Source organism: Vipera berus (assembly GCF_964194415.1).
Source record: "Vipera berus genome assembly, chromosome: Z".
NCBI classification, from domain to species: Eukaryota; Metazoa; Chordata; class Lepidosauria; order Squamata; family Viperidae; genus Vipera; species Vipera berus.
The window spans coordinates 45,537,445-45,551,527 of NC_138205.1; the positions used below are offsets into that span (position 1 = coordinate 45,537,445).

The window sequence follows — 14,083 nt, forward strand, 5'->3', positions numbered from 1 at the left end:
TTCTATTGCTGAAGAGAACAGAGAATGACCTCACCTTGGAGGGTTGGCTGAGAAGCAGAGTACTGGATGAGTTGTGCTTTTTATACCGCGTGCTGTACATGTAACAAAAGAGTTTGTGAGAAACCTGTTGGGGAAGTGCCTTCACTCACAACTTACTAAAGTAACAGGGAAAGCATGGTGGGAGGGCTGCTGCTCCTGTTGCTGTTTTCCATTCCTAGCACAGGTTTCAGTCTTCACAGCTGCGGCAGGCTCTTTGTGCTTCCTTCCTCAGGGCAAATAAGGTCTTTTCTGGGCTGCGGGGCAAGCTGCCTCAGTTATGTGGCTGCTGTGCTGTTCCTTCTCTGCTTCTCCCTAGAGCAGGGAGGTGTGGCCAGAGAGTGGTATAAAGTCCAAAGAATGAGCTTCTCCCCCCTTCAGTACAGAGTCCCCCTCGCTGGATATCAGGCAGTCTGCTCTAGCAGCAAGACTATTCTTTGCAGCCTTTGTTTCTTGGCCCTTCACTCTCCAGGACCGTAGCCTGCCTACCATGCCCTCCCATGGGGTGTCTGTTGCCCTGCTGCTTCTAGCCCAGGTGGGCTTTTCTGTGAGCCTTGAGGCTATCCAGTGCCCTCCATGTTCTGAGGAGAAGCTGGCACGCTGCAGGACACCCTCTGGATGTGAGGAGCTGGTGCAGGAACCAGGCTGTGGATGTTGTGCCACGTGTGCCTTAACAAAAGGGATGCTCTGTGGGGTATACACATCTCGCTGTGGTTCAGGGCTGCGGTGTTACCCACCACGGGGAATGGAAAAGCCCTTGCACACACTCATGCATGGCCAAGGTGTTTGCATGGACCTGTCTGAAGTCGAGGCGATTCAAGAGAGCATGCAGTCAACAGGTAAGGTGCCATCAGGTTATTGGACCCTTAAGGCTAGAAGACATCATCATTTGTGGCATGCACTGTTTATTGGGAATGATTTATAGAGCTATTCCACACATGCAGAGGAAAGATTGATTTGGAGTACTTTAGATGAGGGGGCAATGATTTGAGCACACAGAATTTAAGACGCTGGTGCTGCCCACATCTACATCTCCTAACCAATGCCTGGAAGGAAATTGGCATCAAATTTGCATCCAGTATGTTTGGTTTATGCAGGATTAAGTGCTCTGTAATCTCTCTGGGAAATCCATCAGAACTGTGTGTTGTATTTATGGCTAGCTGTATGTTAATTTGGCTGATAGTACAATGGCATGTTCTTAGTGGTGATCCTAAAATGACTAGTTTCAAAGAGCAAAGGGTTGGAAAGAACATTACTGAAGGGAGAAAGGATTTTGCTGTAATTATTTACTGATAGTAGTAAGGCAACACTGTTAGCAAGGTAGTTATTACTGTTAACTATGTGGCATACTTCAGGGTTGTAATAAAAAGGAAAGCTGCAGAGAAATGATCCTGTGTGAATATAGTCTCACATTGCCCAATTCCTGGCCAGGAAGGAAGCCAAATGGTTATACTCCAGGGAGGCTGGAGAAATAACTTTCCTACCTGGTTGCTCTGGCTTCTATAGCTGAATAGGATTAAAAGGTGACCCATTTTAAATAATTACTTCAAGCTAAAAAAGCCCCCAAACACTCCTCTTCTTTCACATTTTACTTATATCACCAATAAGTTTCTGTTGCATAAGTAGGATAGCAAAAAGAGAATTGCAAACTGGGGCAGCACAGGGTTCATATGCTGAATAATAATAATAAAAAGCTGCAAAGAGTTCCTCCTGGGTGATATGCCCAGATTGTGATTTGAGGTTTTCTTTAATCTGTTTTGAAATGAGAAATGATACAAGCAGGGGAAAAAAAGTGACTAGGAGAAAAATTGGTCTCCTGCTTGTTGCACTGGAGAAATTTTTGAAAGCCACATGGATCTATTTTGTCCTTTTATATATCATGCTGTCTAATAACAAATGGTATTTTTCACATGTACAAATGTTCAGAGAAATAGATGAAGATTTTTAAAAAAGTATCTTCAAAACTTTCTTGATAGAATTTGGCCCTTAGGAAAAAAAACTGATCAGATCATTTCTCTTCTTTATACAAGTTATGAAGATGTTTCACTGTGGAGCTAAAATGGTTTCTTCTTTGTATGAATTCGATACTTTTTTTAATCAATGATAAGAAAGTGGACTATACTACAATCCTAATGGTCAATTCACTAATCAATAAAGTTTTTATCTGATGGTACATGACTAACTGGGAAATAAATTCAAATAAATTGAATGAGCTTAATCTTAATATCTTAATCTTAATCTTAAAAATAGGGACGCGGTGGCTCAGTGGGTTAGGACGCTGAGCTTGTTGATCAGTTTGGCGGGTCGAATCCCGAGTGCCGCGTAACAGAGTGAGCGCCTGTTACTCGTCCCAGCTTCTGCCAACCTAGTAGTTCGAAAGCACGTAAAAATGCAAGTAGAAAAATAGGGACCACTACAGTGGGAAGGTAACAGCATTCCATGCGCCTTTGGCGTCTAGTCATGCTGGCCAAATGACCACGGAGATGTCCTCGGACAAGCGCTGGCTCTTCGGCTTTGAAACGGAGATGAGCACCGGCCCCTAGAGTCGGAAACGACTAGCACGCATGTGCGGGGGAACCTTTACCTTTAATCTTAAAATAGTGGGAGTAAGACTATCGTGATATATTGAAAGACTGATTGGGTTTCTTTTTTTCTACATGCATTCTCAGGTGTGGAAATATCTATGAAATGGTATATTTATCACACACACACACACACACACACACACACACACACACACACACACACACAAACACGTACATTCAGCACTGTGATTTTGTATTCCATAGTAATGTGCAATAATTATTGCTCTTTAGGTCTTTTTGTTCTAGAGGAAGTGATCCTCAGATCACTCAAAAAGCATATAATGGATGGCTAAGTGTTATTTCCAGTTTGAAGTTCTTAATGGTAAAAAGCAGTAGAGGTTTTCAAGATTACAAAGGCATAATTAATATCCATTAAGTGATAATTCATATGCATTAGATTGATATTCATACTTCCCTTTGAATTAAATAAATCCATAATAATAACTATTTCTTCTCTAGACTTGCCCTAAACCACTTAACCACATCATTGCTTCTGCTATAGCTACAAACATGCATTAAAAAGAGCAAGGTATACATCTTTTAATTCTTTGTTAATGGTTTGTCAAGGATTTCCTCTCCTCAGTTTTTGTATCTACCAGCTGCAAGGAATAGGTGAACAACTCCTGTGATGATATTTCACCCATCATTACACTTCCTGGCTAATAGAGGTTTGGTATCTGCTGGAATTGCTCCATGTGGTGCTGCAATGGAAGACACTGAAGTGATGTCTGAAAGAATACATTGTAATTTTTTTTCATCAACCTTCAAGTTATGGATGAATTTTTCCCTCACACTAATTATAGGCTTGTAAGAGCCACTTTTTGTGGACAATGCAAAATCCATGATCACAAAGGGCTGGTCAGGTGTGTAGGTTTCTCTCCTGCATTTGTTAAATCTGTCTCATCTAGATCAGCTCAGATTTTATAATTCCTTATTTAATAATTCTTACTTAGTCATACAAGTGTGTCTACAAAATAGAATAAACCTATGCAGAAGTGCCTCCATGCTGCTGGAATGGCATGCAAAGAGTTATAAGAGGTTTAATATTTCATTTTATATGACTTTTAAAAATACATCATTAGTTATTATGAGGATATGCACTATGGAACCCATGGGATGTTGCTCCAAATGAATTACTCAGGAATAAGGAAGGGTTAATTTTGCATATGCAAGACAGAACTAATATTAAAATCAGGACCAGAATGATTTCTTCATTGTGTTGTTATGAACAAGGAAGAAGATAGAGTAAAAGTTTTATATACATTAAATACTAGTATCATATACAGTATATGATATGAAAAAATAGCCTTTGGTTGACAATCTTATCATGAGTAGATTCACATGCTAGGACAAGCAACAAACACATGGTGAAATAATAATAAAAATTATGACTTAGTGTTGCTATAATAGATACTAGTATTTAATTAATCAGAGAAAGGCATGGCAATTGTGTTTTTATAAATCCTTCCTTTTTTAAATAATTACTAAATGTACAGGTAGCCAAAATGTTACAAAAAATAAGAAAAGGGGAAGTCTTAGAATTTTGAAATCTGCATTGGCAATGTCTTAATGTAAAGTTTGTAGAAAACCATAATAATTCAGATTAAATTCTTTATTTCTGTGGTAGTATAAGACTGTACTCTGTACTGCCCTAAGATTGCTGGGCTATAGAAACTTGCAAGCAATGGCTGAACTTTCATTTCTGAAAATATAGAAACCAAGTATCTTCAACCGCATCTTCATCCTTGGGAAAACACATGTGGTTTTTTTTGATGGTAGAAAATAGATGTACAAGTAGATTCATGACCAACTTCTTTGTAAACTAAAAATTAAATATAAAATTGACCACACACTTTTAAAAAAGATCTGCAGTAAAATTAATTCAGCATTAAAAAGAAAGTCTTGTAACAATGTGATTCTCAACAATGATAGTTACATTATGTATGTTTGGGGCCTAAGTTAAGATTAAAAACAATCCAGTTCCCCCAAGTATGGGCAAAACCTATAAGGCAGTTGCCATTAATAAAAGTATTGTGGCAATTATTCCAGTTTGTGATCTTCTAAATACAGTATATTGGGAATGTAATCCCCAAAATTTCCCATCAGCAAAATGGTGAAAAATACAAAGGGGGGGGGGCGTGTTTGATGATTCAGCACATCTGGGAATCACTAAACTAAAAAAGACTGTTTCACACTCACAGAAAGTCCCCCAATACAATATTTGAAGCCAATCATTGCATGAAGATCTGCTGGTGTTTTGAGATTAAAAAGAACCACAGAACTAAGATAAACGTAATACAGAATGTCCATGTAAATGTCCCATCCATGAGGGAGATGGGTGGTTTTTAAATGTGATGTATAAGATAAATAAATAATGGTCATATAGTCCAAATAATTGGTCAAAGAACCCTGAGCTATAGTAGTACCTGGTTTTTAAAATTAAGTATGATCATGGATCTTTCTGTTCGTCCTTCTAATAGAGTTCTTTTAAATTCTCCTGTTCTCTCTCCTGGTAAATTGCACACAATTCTTTAGCTATTTGTTTTAAAGAGAACAGAATCTCCTTTTTGGAATTTTTGTTTTGAAACATGACATCCTGAAGCATTCTATCCTGGAAGTTGCTACAGGAAGCTGACTTTCCTGCTCAAATAGGTTGGGGAGATTAGACATCTGGGAAACAGCTGGATCATCAGAGGAATATCCTTTTTGAAAAAGAAACCTGAGCAAGGGCTTCCTCCATAACTGGATAGAAACAGCTTTTCGAACACTAGGTATGACTGATATGTTTATATTGTATCGCAGACATTTCGTTGTTGTTACTATGATCATTTGGAAAGTCCATGAATGCTCTGCTATTTAAGGAACAATTCAGGTAAGGTTAAATTTACAATTTGGCTGCTGGAATTAATATATGTCATAAAAATGAGTTGTCTATAAAAGGGCAAGAACTGGAACTGTGACTAAATTCTGAAAAATGCAGTACAGGACTGGGCAAATGGCTGGCGTGTGGGTGTTCTACATATCGGATAGTAGGGGACTATAGTGGAAATTTGGTATTGCAAACTAGATACGTCTATAGTATATAATATACATGGGCAGGTCTAGAAGAATAATTTCTTCCTGCTTTCTGAATATACTTAAAGTTTATTTTGCTTTTAAAAATAGTGTTAAGTCTATTTGATTAAGATCACCAGATATCCAGCAAAAGGAGGACATGTTCTCCTTTTTAACCTCATGTCCTCCATTCAGAAGGCATAGTCTTAAAATCAAATATTGTCTGCTTTTGGGAGTATCTGAAAGTATCTCTTTTGCTTTTCAAATAAGTGCTAAGTGCAAGCTAATAAGCTCTAGTTGATTAGTACTTTCCATTTATGCTGTGATCAGTAACATACTGAAGATTGTTGTCTTCTATGGGCTCTATTACATACATTAAAAACAGTCTTTCTGATGCTGGAAAAAGTACTTCGTATGCAGATAGACTTATTTTTTGTTTATAATTTTTCACTGTAATTTTTGTTATAGATGTCAAGAAAGTTAAACAGTATGTACTCCCCCTCCTGCCCCCAAATATATATGTTTTTCTTTCTTATTGTTTGTGTCCTCCTTTGCCAGCTCACATACTGTATGTAGTAACTATATATTTGGGAGCATTGTTAAAATTCATGAAAAATTGATCTGCACCAATTGCTGACCTTGATATGCTCAGAAGAAAGAGTAATAATATACAGTAGGTGGCTAAAAAGAAGATACAGAATACAATGAGACAGGGAAATATTAAGAGAAGGGCAGTGGAGAAACATGGGGAAATGTATGTCCTACAAAAATCAAGAGTATAAGAAAATTAACACTGCCCTTTAAAAGTCTAAGTACAACAACATCAAATAAAGTAAACCCCCCTCCCCATCTAGTAATCCTAAGAGATTAATGAATGTTAACAGGGAAAAGATTAAGATTAAGATATAGAAGTAATCAGTGGTGGGATTCAGCCAGTTTGCACCACTTCACAGAACCGGTAGCTAATTTTTTGTTGCCCAGGCCCAGAATGGACTTCCAGAAGTGGCATCCACCCAGAGAACTGGTTGTTCACATATTTGAATCCCACCACTGGAAGTAATCCTAGTTTAAACTCTTCCTAGTGACTGTTTGCAGTGATGAAAATTAAGTTTGGAACCAATCATTGTATTTGTGACTATAAAGCAAAGGAAATTTGAAGTAAGCTTATAAGTATAACTGCAGTTTCACTTAGCAATTGCTTTGCTAAATGACTGAATTGTTGGTCACAACTGCAATCTATAGGCTTATGATTCTACTTATTTGGGTTATCCATTGTTTACAGCTCCTTAACAGGCAAGGAGTATATTAAAAAGGGCATTGTTTAGGTCTCCTAGAAGAGAAATATTCTAGAATGCAAATGACCAATTATCTAAGCAAACCCTCTCTTCTATTAATAGTCTTTTTAGTTTGAAATGGTACCATTCTTGAAAAAAGATTTCTATTTATTTGTCCTGTAGCATCACAGTTTTTGCAGTGGGAGGCATTGAACATGACTGTCTGAAAACTATTCCATCATCTATGGACTTTTCATTAAGGATTATAATTGAGTATTCTGAGAACTTTTTATGATGCTTATAACCATCATTTGATAGTTCACACAGTAGATTATGCTGCCACAATACTTACAATATAATTTGTTGCTCTGCTAGAAAAAATATATTATATTTATTTATTTATTTATTTATTTATTTATTTATTTATTTATTTATTTATTTATTTCATATAAAGTTTTCAGCACTACCTCAATATTTTCTATTTTTCTACCTTTACATCTGTTCCTAGATGCTCAGAATAGTAACATGAGAATCTACTCTTATTCTATTTTAAAAATCCTGAGAAGGAGGAAGACTTGAGAAATAATGACTAGATTCACACATTATACTAACCCATAATTTCGTAAAGATTGTTTCTTGAAGCCATAGTTTAGTGGGTTTGATTGTTATGCTAAACTACATTGCATTATAAAGGATATGGCTGGGATCCTACATTATAACAAAGTACAAAAAATAACGATTTAGTTTAACATGTATTTTGAAATTAGTTGCTTATTGGCCCATAGCCACTAGTAAGCTCTGTAGTTGAATAAAGGTTCCCAACCCAGTTCAGCATTAAATCACTAGTCTTATCTACACAGATTTTAACAAATGTAATAAAAATGTATTTCAAAAATTATTTTCTAAATAATTTCATGATCATGGATACAGCTATAGAGTCTAAGTGCCTGACTATTTGCCATTTATGCAAGGGTTTTTGGAGGTAAGATAAAGAATTATCTTACTAGATAAGGATTTAATTCTATGTGTACAAGTGGGATGCCGCTAGTACATTCCTTTTTGGTCAGCTATTATATTTTAAAGTACCCAAGTAGAATTTTTTTCCATTGCTTACACTTATATAAACTCAAACATACAATATGCTGGGTATATTTTGCAGTAAAATGGGATTTACAGTCTAATCTCTAACTATTTTCAAGTAGAATAATGGGGGATGACTAACCTATTCGTAATATGTTATACAACATAGCACATTTGCAGGTGGAACAAATGGCTCTTAATGTTCACTGGCTAGGGAAATGTGGTGGCGTATTAAAACAAAGTAGGCTGAGCATGAACCAAAAAAGAATAATCACAGAATACTTACTATTCTGTGTACATTTTGCTAGTTACTAATTTGCAGGACTGGAGAAGAAATAGTCTGTAGGCTGAAATCCCAGCTACTCATCCTACAAAATAGTTTGCAAAAAAACCCTTTTTGCTATTTTTAAAGGTTAAATTAAATTAGATTAAAGTTAGATTGTTTGAAATATGAAAAACTGAACATGCAGTATATTTTGTATAAGACAACTAACCAAACAATAGATGGCAATATTGTAAGATAATAGCAAAGATAAAATAAAAACAATGGTCAACCATTACTTTTGCCACTGTCATTAACAAGACAGGCAGACCATTATAGTGGACTGTTCTATATAATTAGAAAAAACTGTTGTGAGCTGCTTGGAGTTGTAGTTCAAAGATGGTTAGGCATACCAGTTTTTTAAATAAGTAAATAAAAAGAGAGTAAACCCATAAAAAGTTCATCATCCATATTGATGATTTTGGTAATTAGCTCAGAAGTGATTAAATGTGTTGCCTGAGGCAAATTTGTTGTAGCAGTACTGGCAACTAATATTATGTTATTCTATTTTTTGAGATTGACTCAATTTCCCCAACCTGGCGCTTTCCACATGTCTTGCCCAAAAGCTGTGGAAGACTGATTATATAAATATGTGGAGGAGCAGGTTCATTAATGGGTCCTATGAGAGTCATGTAACCATTCAGAGATTACCCAATATTAGAGTTCAGTGACCATAGATTGAATCAACCTCCCCCTTGTAAAATCAACTGAGATATGTGGCTGCCATGCTAGACAAAGCCAGAGGTGTCTGCAAGGAGAGGATAAAAATGTTAAGAGATGGCCATAACCATGCTGTCAAAGCCTTTGCACTTTTTTCTACAATTACATAATTGTGGCTATCATTTTTAACCCTGTCCCTGCAGGCTGCCCTGGAAAAAACCCTGATTTAAACGCCAAGTTTCACACTTTCAAACCTAAAAGTTCAACATGGTTGAGGAGATGACTGACTCATAGCACTTTCTTCTCTATGGCAGGTTCCCTTGGCAGGCAGGTTAATGTGTAATTGAGAGCAAACATTTTTGCTTAGTGTCACCCTCAATACCAGGAACAGGTTTTCTGAAATTGTTATTTTTGGTGATGTCATTTACTGAGTGAGGACAAATCAGTGCCGAGGGAAAAGGTCATAACAGGAAAGGAGCAGGCAGGAGTGAGCTGAGTTGTGATTTAAATCAACAATTGGATTTTTTTCCCCTCCAGGAACCCAAATAGAGAACTAATAGAGAGCAATAGGAATAGCAGGGAACCAAGACTAGATAGGGAAAAACTTTCTGAATAATAATTGACAAGTAACAGAGACCCCATGGGACTTCTTTTCCTGTACCGTGTGCGGCCAGCAGGTGACATGGAGGCCATGTGCTCCTTTCATCTCACCTGGTGGTTGCTAGGTAACAAAAGGCAGAATGGCAGCATAACCTTTACAAAACCTACTATAATTTTAACTGAAGGCAATTCCTTTGTTTATTTATTTTACTCCCTGCCTTCATGCTCACCCCTCCCCCACCATTAGATTCCTCCACTGCCAATTTAATTTTGTGGCTTTTAACCAAAGCTTTCTTTCCCCTCCATATTTTAAATCTGTTTCTCATTTAGTGTGGCCCTTTTCCTCTCAGCCAGACAAGCCCCCCCTTTCTGGCTCTGGTGAAAGAGCTGTAGACTTGCCCTGGATTGATTTCCTCTCTGTATTGTCTCCATTTCAGTCATGCAAGTCTGAGACTTTCCTCAGTGATGGTTAGTCAATTTGCCCAAGCCACAATGTGATTTTTTAAATTGCAATAAAATAATACCAACTGACTAAAGGAAAGTGGCTGGTAAACCTGGGAATGTTATGCTTACTGGAGATTATGATCTCCATTGGTTCTCATCCCAAACTTTCCCACTTCAAATACAGCGCATTCCACCTTTTTTTTTTTAAAAAAATTAAATTATGTTTAGCAATGTCAATTTGCACATTAGTACAATTATATCATAAATATTTGTCCTGACATAAAAAATAACTTCTTAATTGGCTGTGTGCATGCAATTATGTTAGACCATTTATTTTTAAATTTGAGAGCTTAGAATAAGAACAAGTATGGTATACATTCCCTTCCCTGCCTACCCGCACAGCATTTTCCACCTTAGGAATAAAGCCAGGGAGCAATGCTTACTTTGAAGGTTCAGTGCAGAACAAAGAAAAGGAATTGGTGGATTCATTTGGTTTCCTTACCCCTCCCAACAAGTAGCACATGCTGGAGGGGAAAACATGCAAACAGGAAATACAGGTAGTCTTTCTCTTATGACCAATATATTTTTTTTGTTAAAAAAAAAGGTGCCGGAACTCACGCACAGCTCTGGCTCCAGTTGAAAGCCCTTTACGAGAGGTGTGTGTGGAAGAACTGCTTTAGGGAGCTTCTGAGGAACAGATCACGTGAGTAGCGTCAGCTGTTGGAAGCCATTGCCGTGGCTTTTGAGAGGGTGCTTGTTCAGAGCTGGCATGTCTTCTGCCACCTCGTCCTCCTCTGTTTCTGATGACACAGAGGCTTCCTCTGGAGCCAGAGTGAGCAAGATGGCGGCAGCGCTGCTGCTTTGGGAGCGTGCCTGGTCCCTTGAAGAGATTCGCTCCAGGACTCAGTCCTGATCTCTGGTGGCCAACACGAGGGTGAAGACAGGCGGCGGTAGCAGGGGGGAGCCCCATGAACCAAGGCAGAGAAGAGGGTCTGCTTTCAGGGCCGTGGAAGTGTTTTGGGTTGACCTTCGATGCCCCTGATTTCTCTGGGCAACTTCCTTTTACCGAGCCAGAGCTTTACTCGTGCTGGCAGCTTAGAATGAGCTGGTTCTTCCCTTCAAAAAATGGTGCTGGAACACTGTTCTGTGCGTTCTGTGACAAAAAACAACAACACTGCTTATGACTATGATTGGGACTAGAACTTCTGTTGATAAGCAAGATGGTTGTGGAATTATGATTTTATGACCTTTTTTGCCTTGGTTGTTAAATGAATTACTCTGGTTATTAAGTGAACCATATGATCATTAAGTGAATTCTACTTCCCACTTTGACTTTGCTTCTTGGTAGGCATCTGGGAAGGTTGCAAAGAGAGATTGTAGTGTATGCTGGCATAGCATACACATGGGACAGCTGAATAAGGAGGTGCGGAGCTGGACAGCTTCGTGCAGGAACAGCGTTCGGTGGGAAAGCTGGATTTAAAGTGATTGGCTGCCCAGCCGGCGGGAAACCTGAGTTTAAACCTATTGGCCAGGCATTCACCTGGTCAGGTATAAAATAAGGCAGGTAACCTTTGTTCCCCAGTTCTGGACCACACTTCCTCCTAATAAAGTCTTTGCATGCCTGAAGTCTGACTCTCTCTGATTCCCGAACCAACACAATTGGTGACAAGGATGGGATCCTGTTCTGAAGGGTGGTAGGACACCCCGTCTGGCAGGGGAATCATCGCCTGAATCGGAACAGGATTGATCGGATCACTCGAGATGTCTCAGGACGGTCAGGCTCCCATGGCTCAGGTCGGTCAAGCTCCCTTGGCGCCGGTTGTGTTAGCTCCCGTTTTCAATAGCGCCCAGCCCGAAGAATGGGAAGCGTTCGTGGGGCAGCTAGAGTTTTACTTCATAGTAAACCGCATTACTGAGGACAGGATAAAGGTGGCAGCCCTACTCAGCACATGTGGAAAGGACATTTATAAACTGGCAGTGGGTCTGTGTTCACCCATGGCCATCGGGGAGGTGAAATATGACAACCTCATTACAAACTGAATCAGCACTTTAACCCGCACATGTCGGAAATGGCATGGACATTTGAGTTTGTAAAGAGGAACCAGCTGCCGGGTGAGTCGGGGTCAGCATTCATGGCAGCAGTCCGACAGGCGGCTCGCCTCTGCAACTTTGATAACTTAGAAAGGAGGTTGCGGGACAGAATTGTCTTTGGCCTCAGGGACTGAAAACTGAGGCAGAAGCTGCTGGCCAGACCAGGGCTGACCCTCAAGCAAGTACAGGAGGAAGTACTGTTCTGGGAGTTAGCTGAGAAGCCAGAGCTGACTGAGACCAACCGAAGCAACCAGGGTATCGCCGTCCATCGGACGCACGGGGCTGGAAGAAGCAGCATGGACGGTCTGGAGTTGGAGGTGGATGCACTACAGCTCAGAGACTCCCACCCGATGGGACAGCGTGATAGCCTGAGGGGTCAACGGACCACAGCTGCGGCCAACGGCCAGCCCAGGAAGTGTTCCGGTTGCAAGTGCGGCTCGACCAAGCAGAAATGCGCCGGCTGTGGGGGAAACCATCATCGTTCCGCCTTCAAGTTCAGAACGGCCAAATGTCGAGTGTGCGGCAAGATGGGACACATCGCTTCCGTTTGCCAGAGCTGGAGCCGGGACATGCTGCATGAGGTGGATGCTGAATCTCACCTGGCGTCAGGTACTGGGGCTCCGAAACGCATCGTGTCCATCAGCCACACAGAGAGCAGAGGGGCGGTGTGTAATACAGGGGCTCGTCAACCACTCACCCCCAAAATTAAGCTAGTGGTGCAGCTCCAAGGGGTTCCCTGTAAAATGGAGCTGGACTCCAGCTCCGCTGTCTCAGTCATTTCGTATGAGACCTATAAATTAATTTGCAGCCGGAGGGGCCAGCGGGTTCCCCTGAGACCATCTAGCATCACCCTCACCGATTTTCAGAATTCCCCAATACAAGTCCGGGGGGAGGCTACCTTTCATGTGAGGTACAGGGAGTTCCAGGGGCCCTTGGACATCCTAGTGGTCAAGGGACAAAGGACTAGCTTGCTGGGGTTGAGCTGGTTCAAAGCGCTGGGAATTCGCATTATCGCAATTCACCAGACAGTCCCAAGCGCACAGCATTGAATCCATGTGCAAGGCTTTTGCAGACGTGTTCGATGGAACACTGGGAAAATACACAGGTCCACCAATTACATTCACATTGAACCCCAACATACAACCCATCAAAATAAAGCCACGGAGGGTACCATTCGCACTAAAACACAAAATAGAGCAGGAACTCGACAAGCTCGTGGCGCAGGGGGTGCTGCATCCAGTCGAGGGAGCAGAGTGGGAAACCCCCATTGTCATGCCTCTCAAGGCAAACGGTGATGTCAGAATTTGTGCTGATTATAAATGCACAATCGATAAAGCGTTAAACCCACATGCATACCCGGTGCCTACAGTCAGCAGCATCCTTGCATCACTCCAGGGAGGTGCGATCTTCGCCAAACTGGATCTTGCAGCTCCCGGTCAACCCAGAGACTGCCGCTGCACAAACGATAGTCACCCACAAGGGGGCATTCTGGGTAGACCGGTTGCAGTTCGGAGTTAGTGTAGCTTCAAGCATCTTTCAGGAGGTGATGGAGCGTACGCTAAAGTGTATACCGGGAGTCTGCCCATACTTTGGCGATGTTCTTATAGCAGGGGACTCAGAGGAGGTTCTGGCAGAGCGCCTGCGGGCAGTTTTGGGTAGATTCCATGCTGCTGGCCTTAAGCTTAAGAGAGATAAGTGCAGCATTGGAGTAGCTTCAAGCATCTTTCAGGAGGTGATGGAGCGTACGCTAAAGTGTATACCGGGAGTCTGCCCATACTTTGGCGATGTTCTTATAGCAGGGGACTCAGAGGAGGTTCTGGCAGAGCGCCTGCGGGCAGTTTTGGGTAGATTCCATGCTGCTGGCCTTAAGCTTAAGAGAGATAAGTGCAGCATTGGAGTGCCAGAGACAGAATTTTTGGGGTTTAGAATTGATGCTC

General features: G+C 40.7%; 1 protein-coding gene across 2 annotated transcripts in view; it reads left to right on the forward strand.

Moving 5' to 3' along the window:
• The first annotated feature begins 473 nt into the window (after positions 1-473).
• The window catches only part of IGFBP4 (insulin like growth factor binding protein 4), a 41,482-nt gene continuing 27,872 nt past the window's right edge, over positions 474-14,083 (forward strand). For both annotated transcript variants that reach the window (XR_014028714.1, XM_081346476.1), the window contains exon 1: positions 474-875. Coding sequence is in view for 1 of the 2 variants with exons in the window: in XM_081346476.1 (XP_081202602.1) it covers positions 527-875 (349 nt within the window). In the remaining variant the exon portion in view is untranslated. The remainder of the gene's footprint in view (positions 876-14,083) is intronic.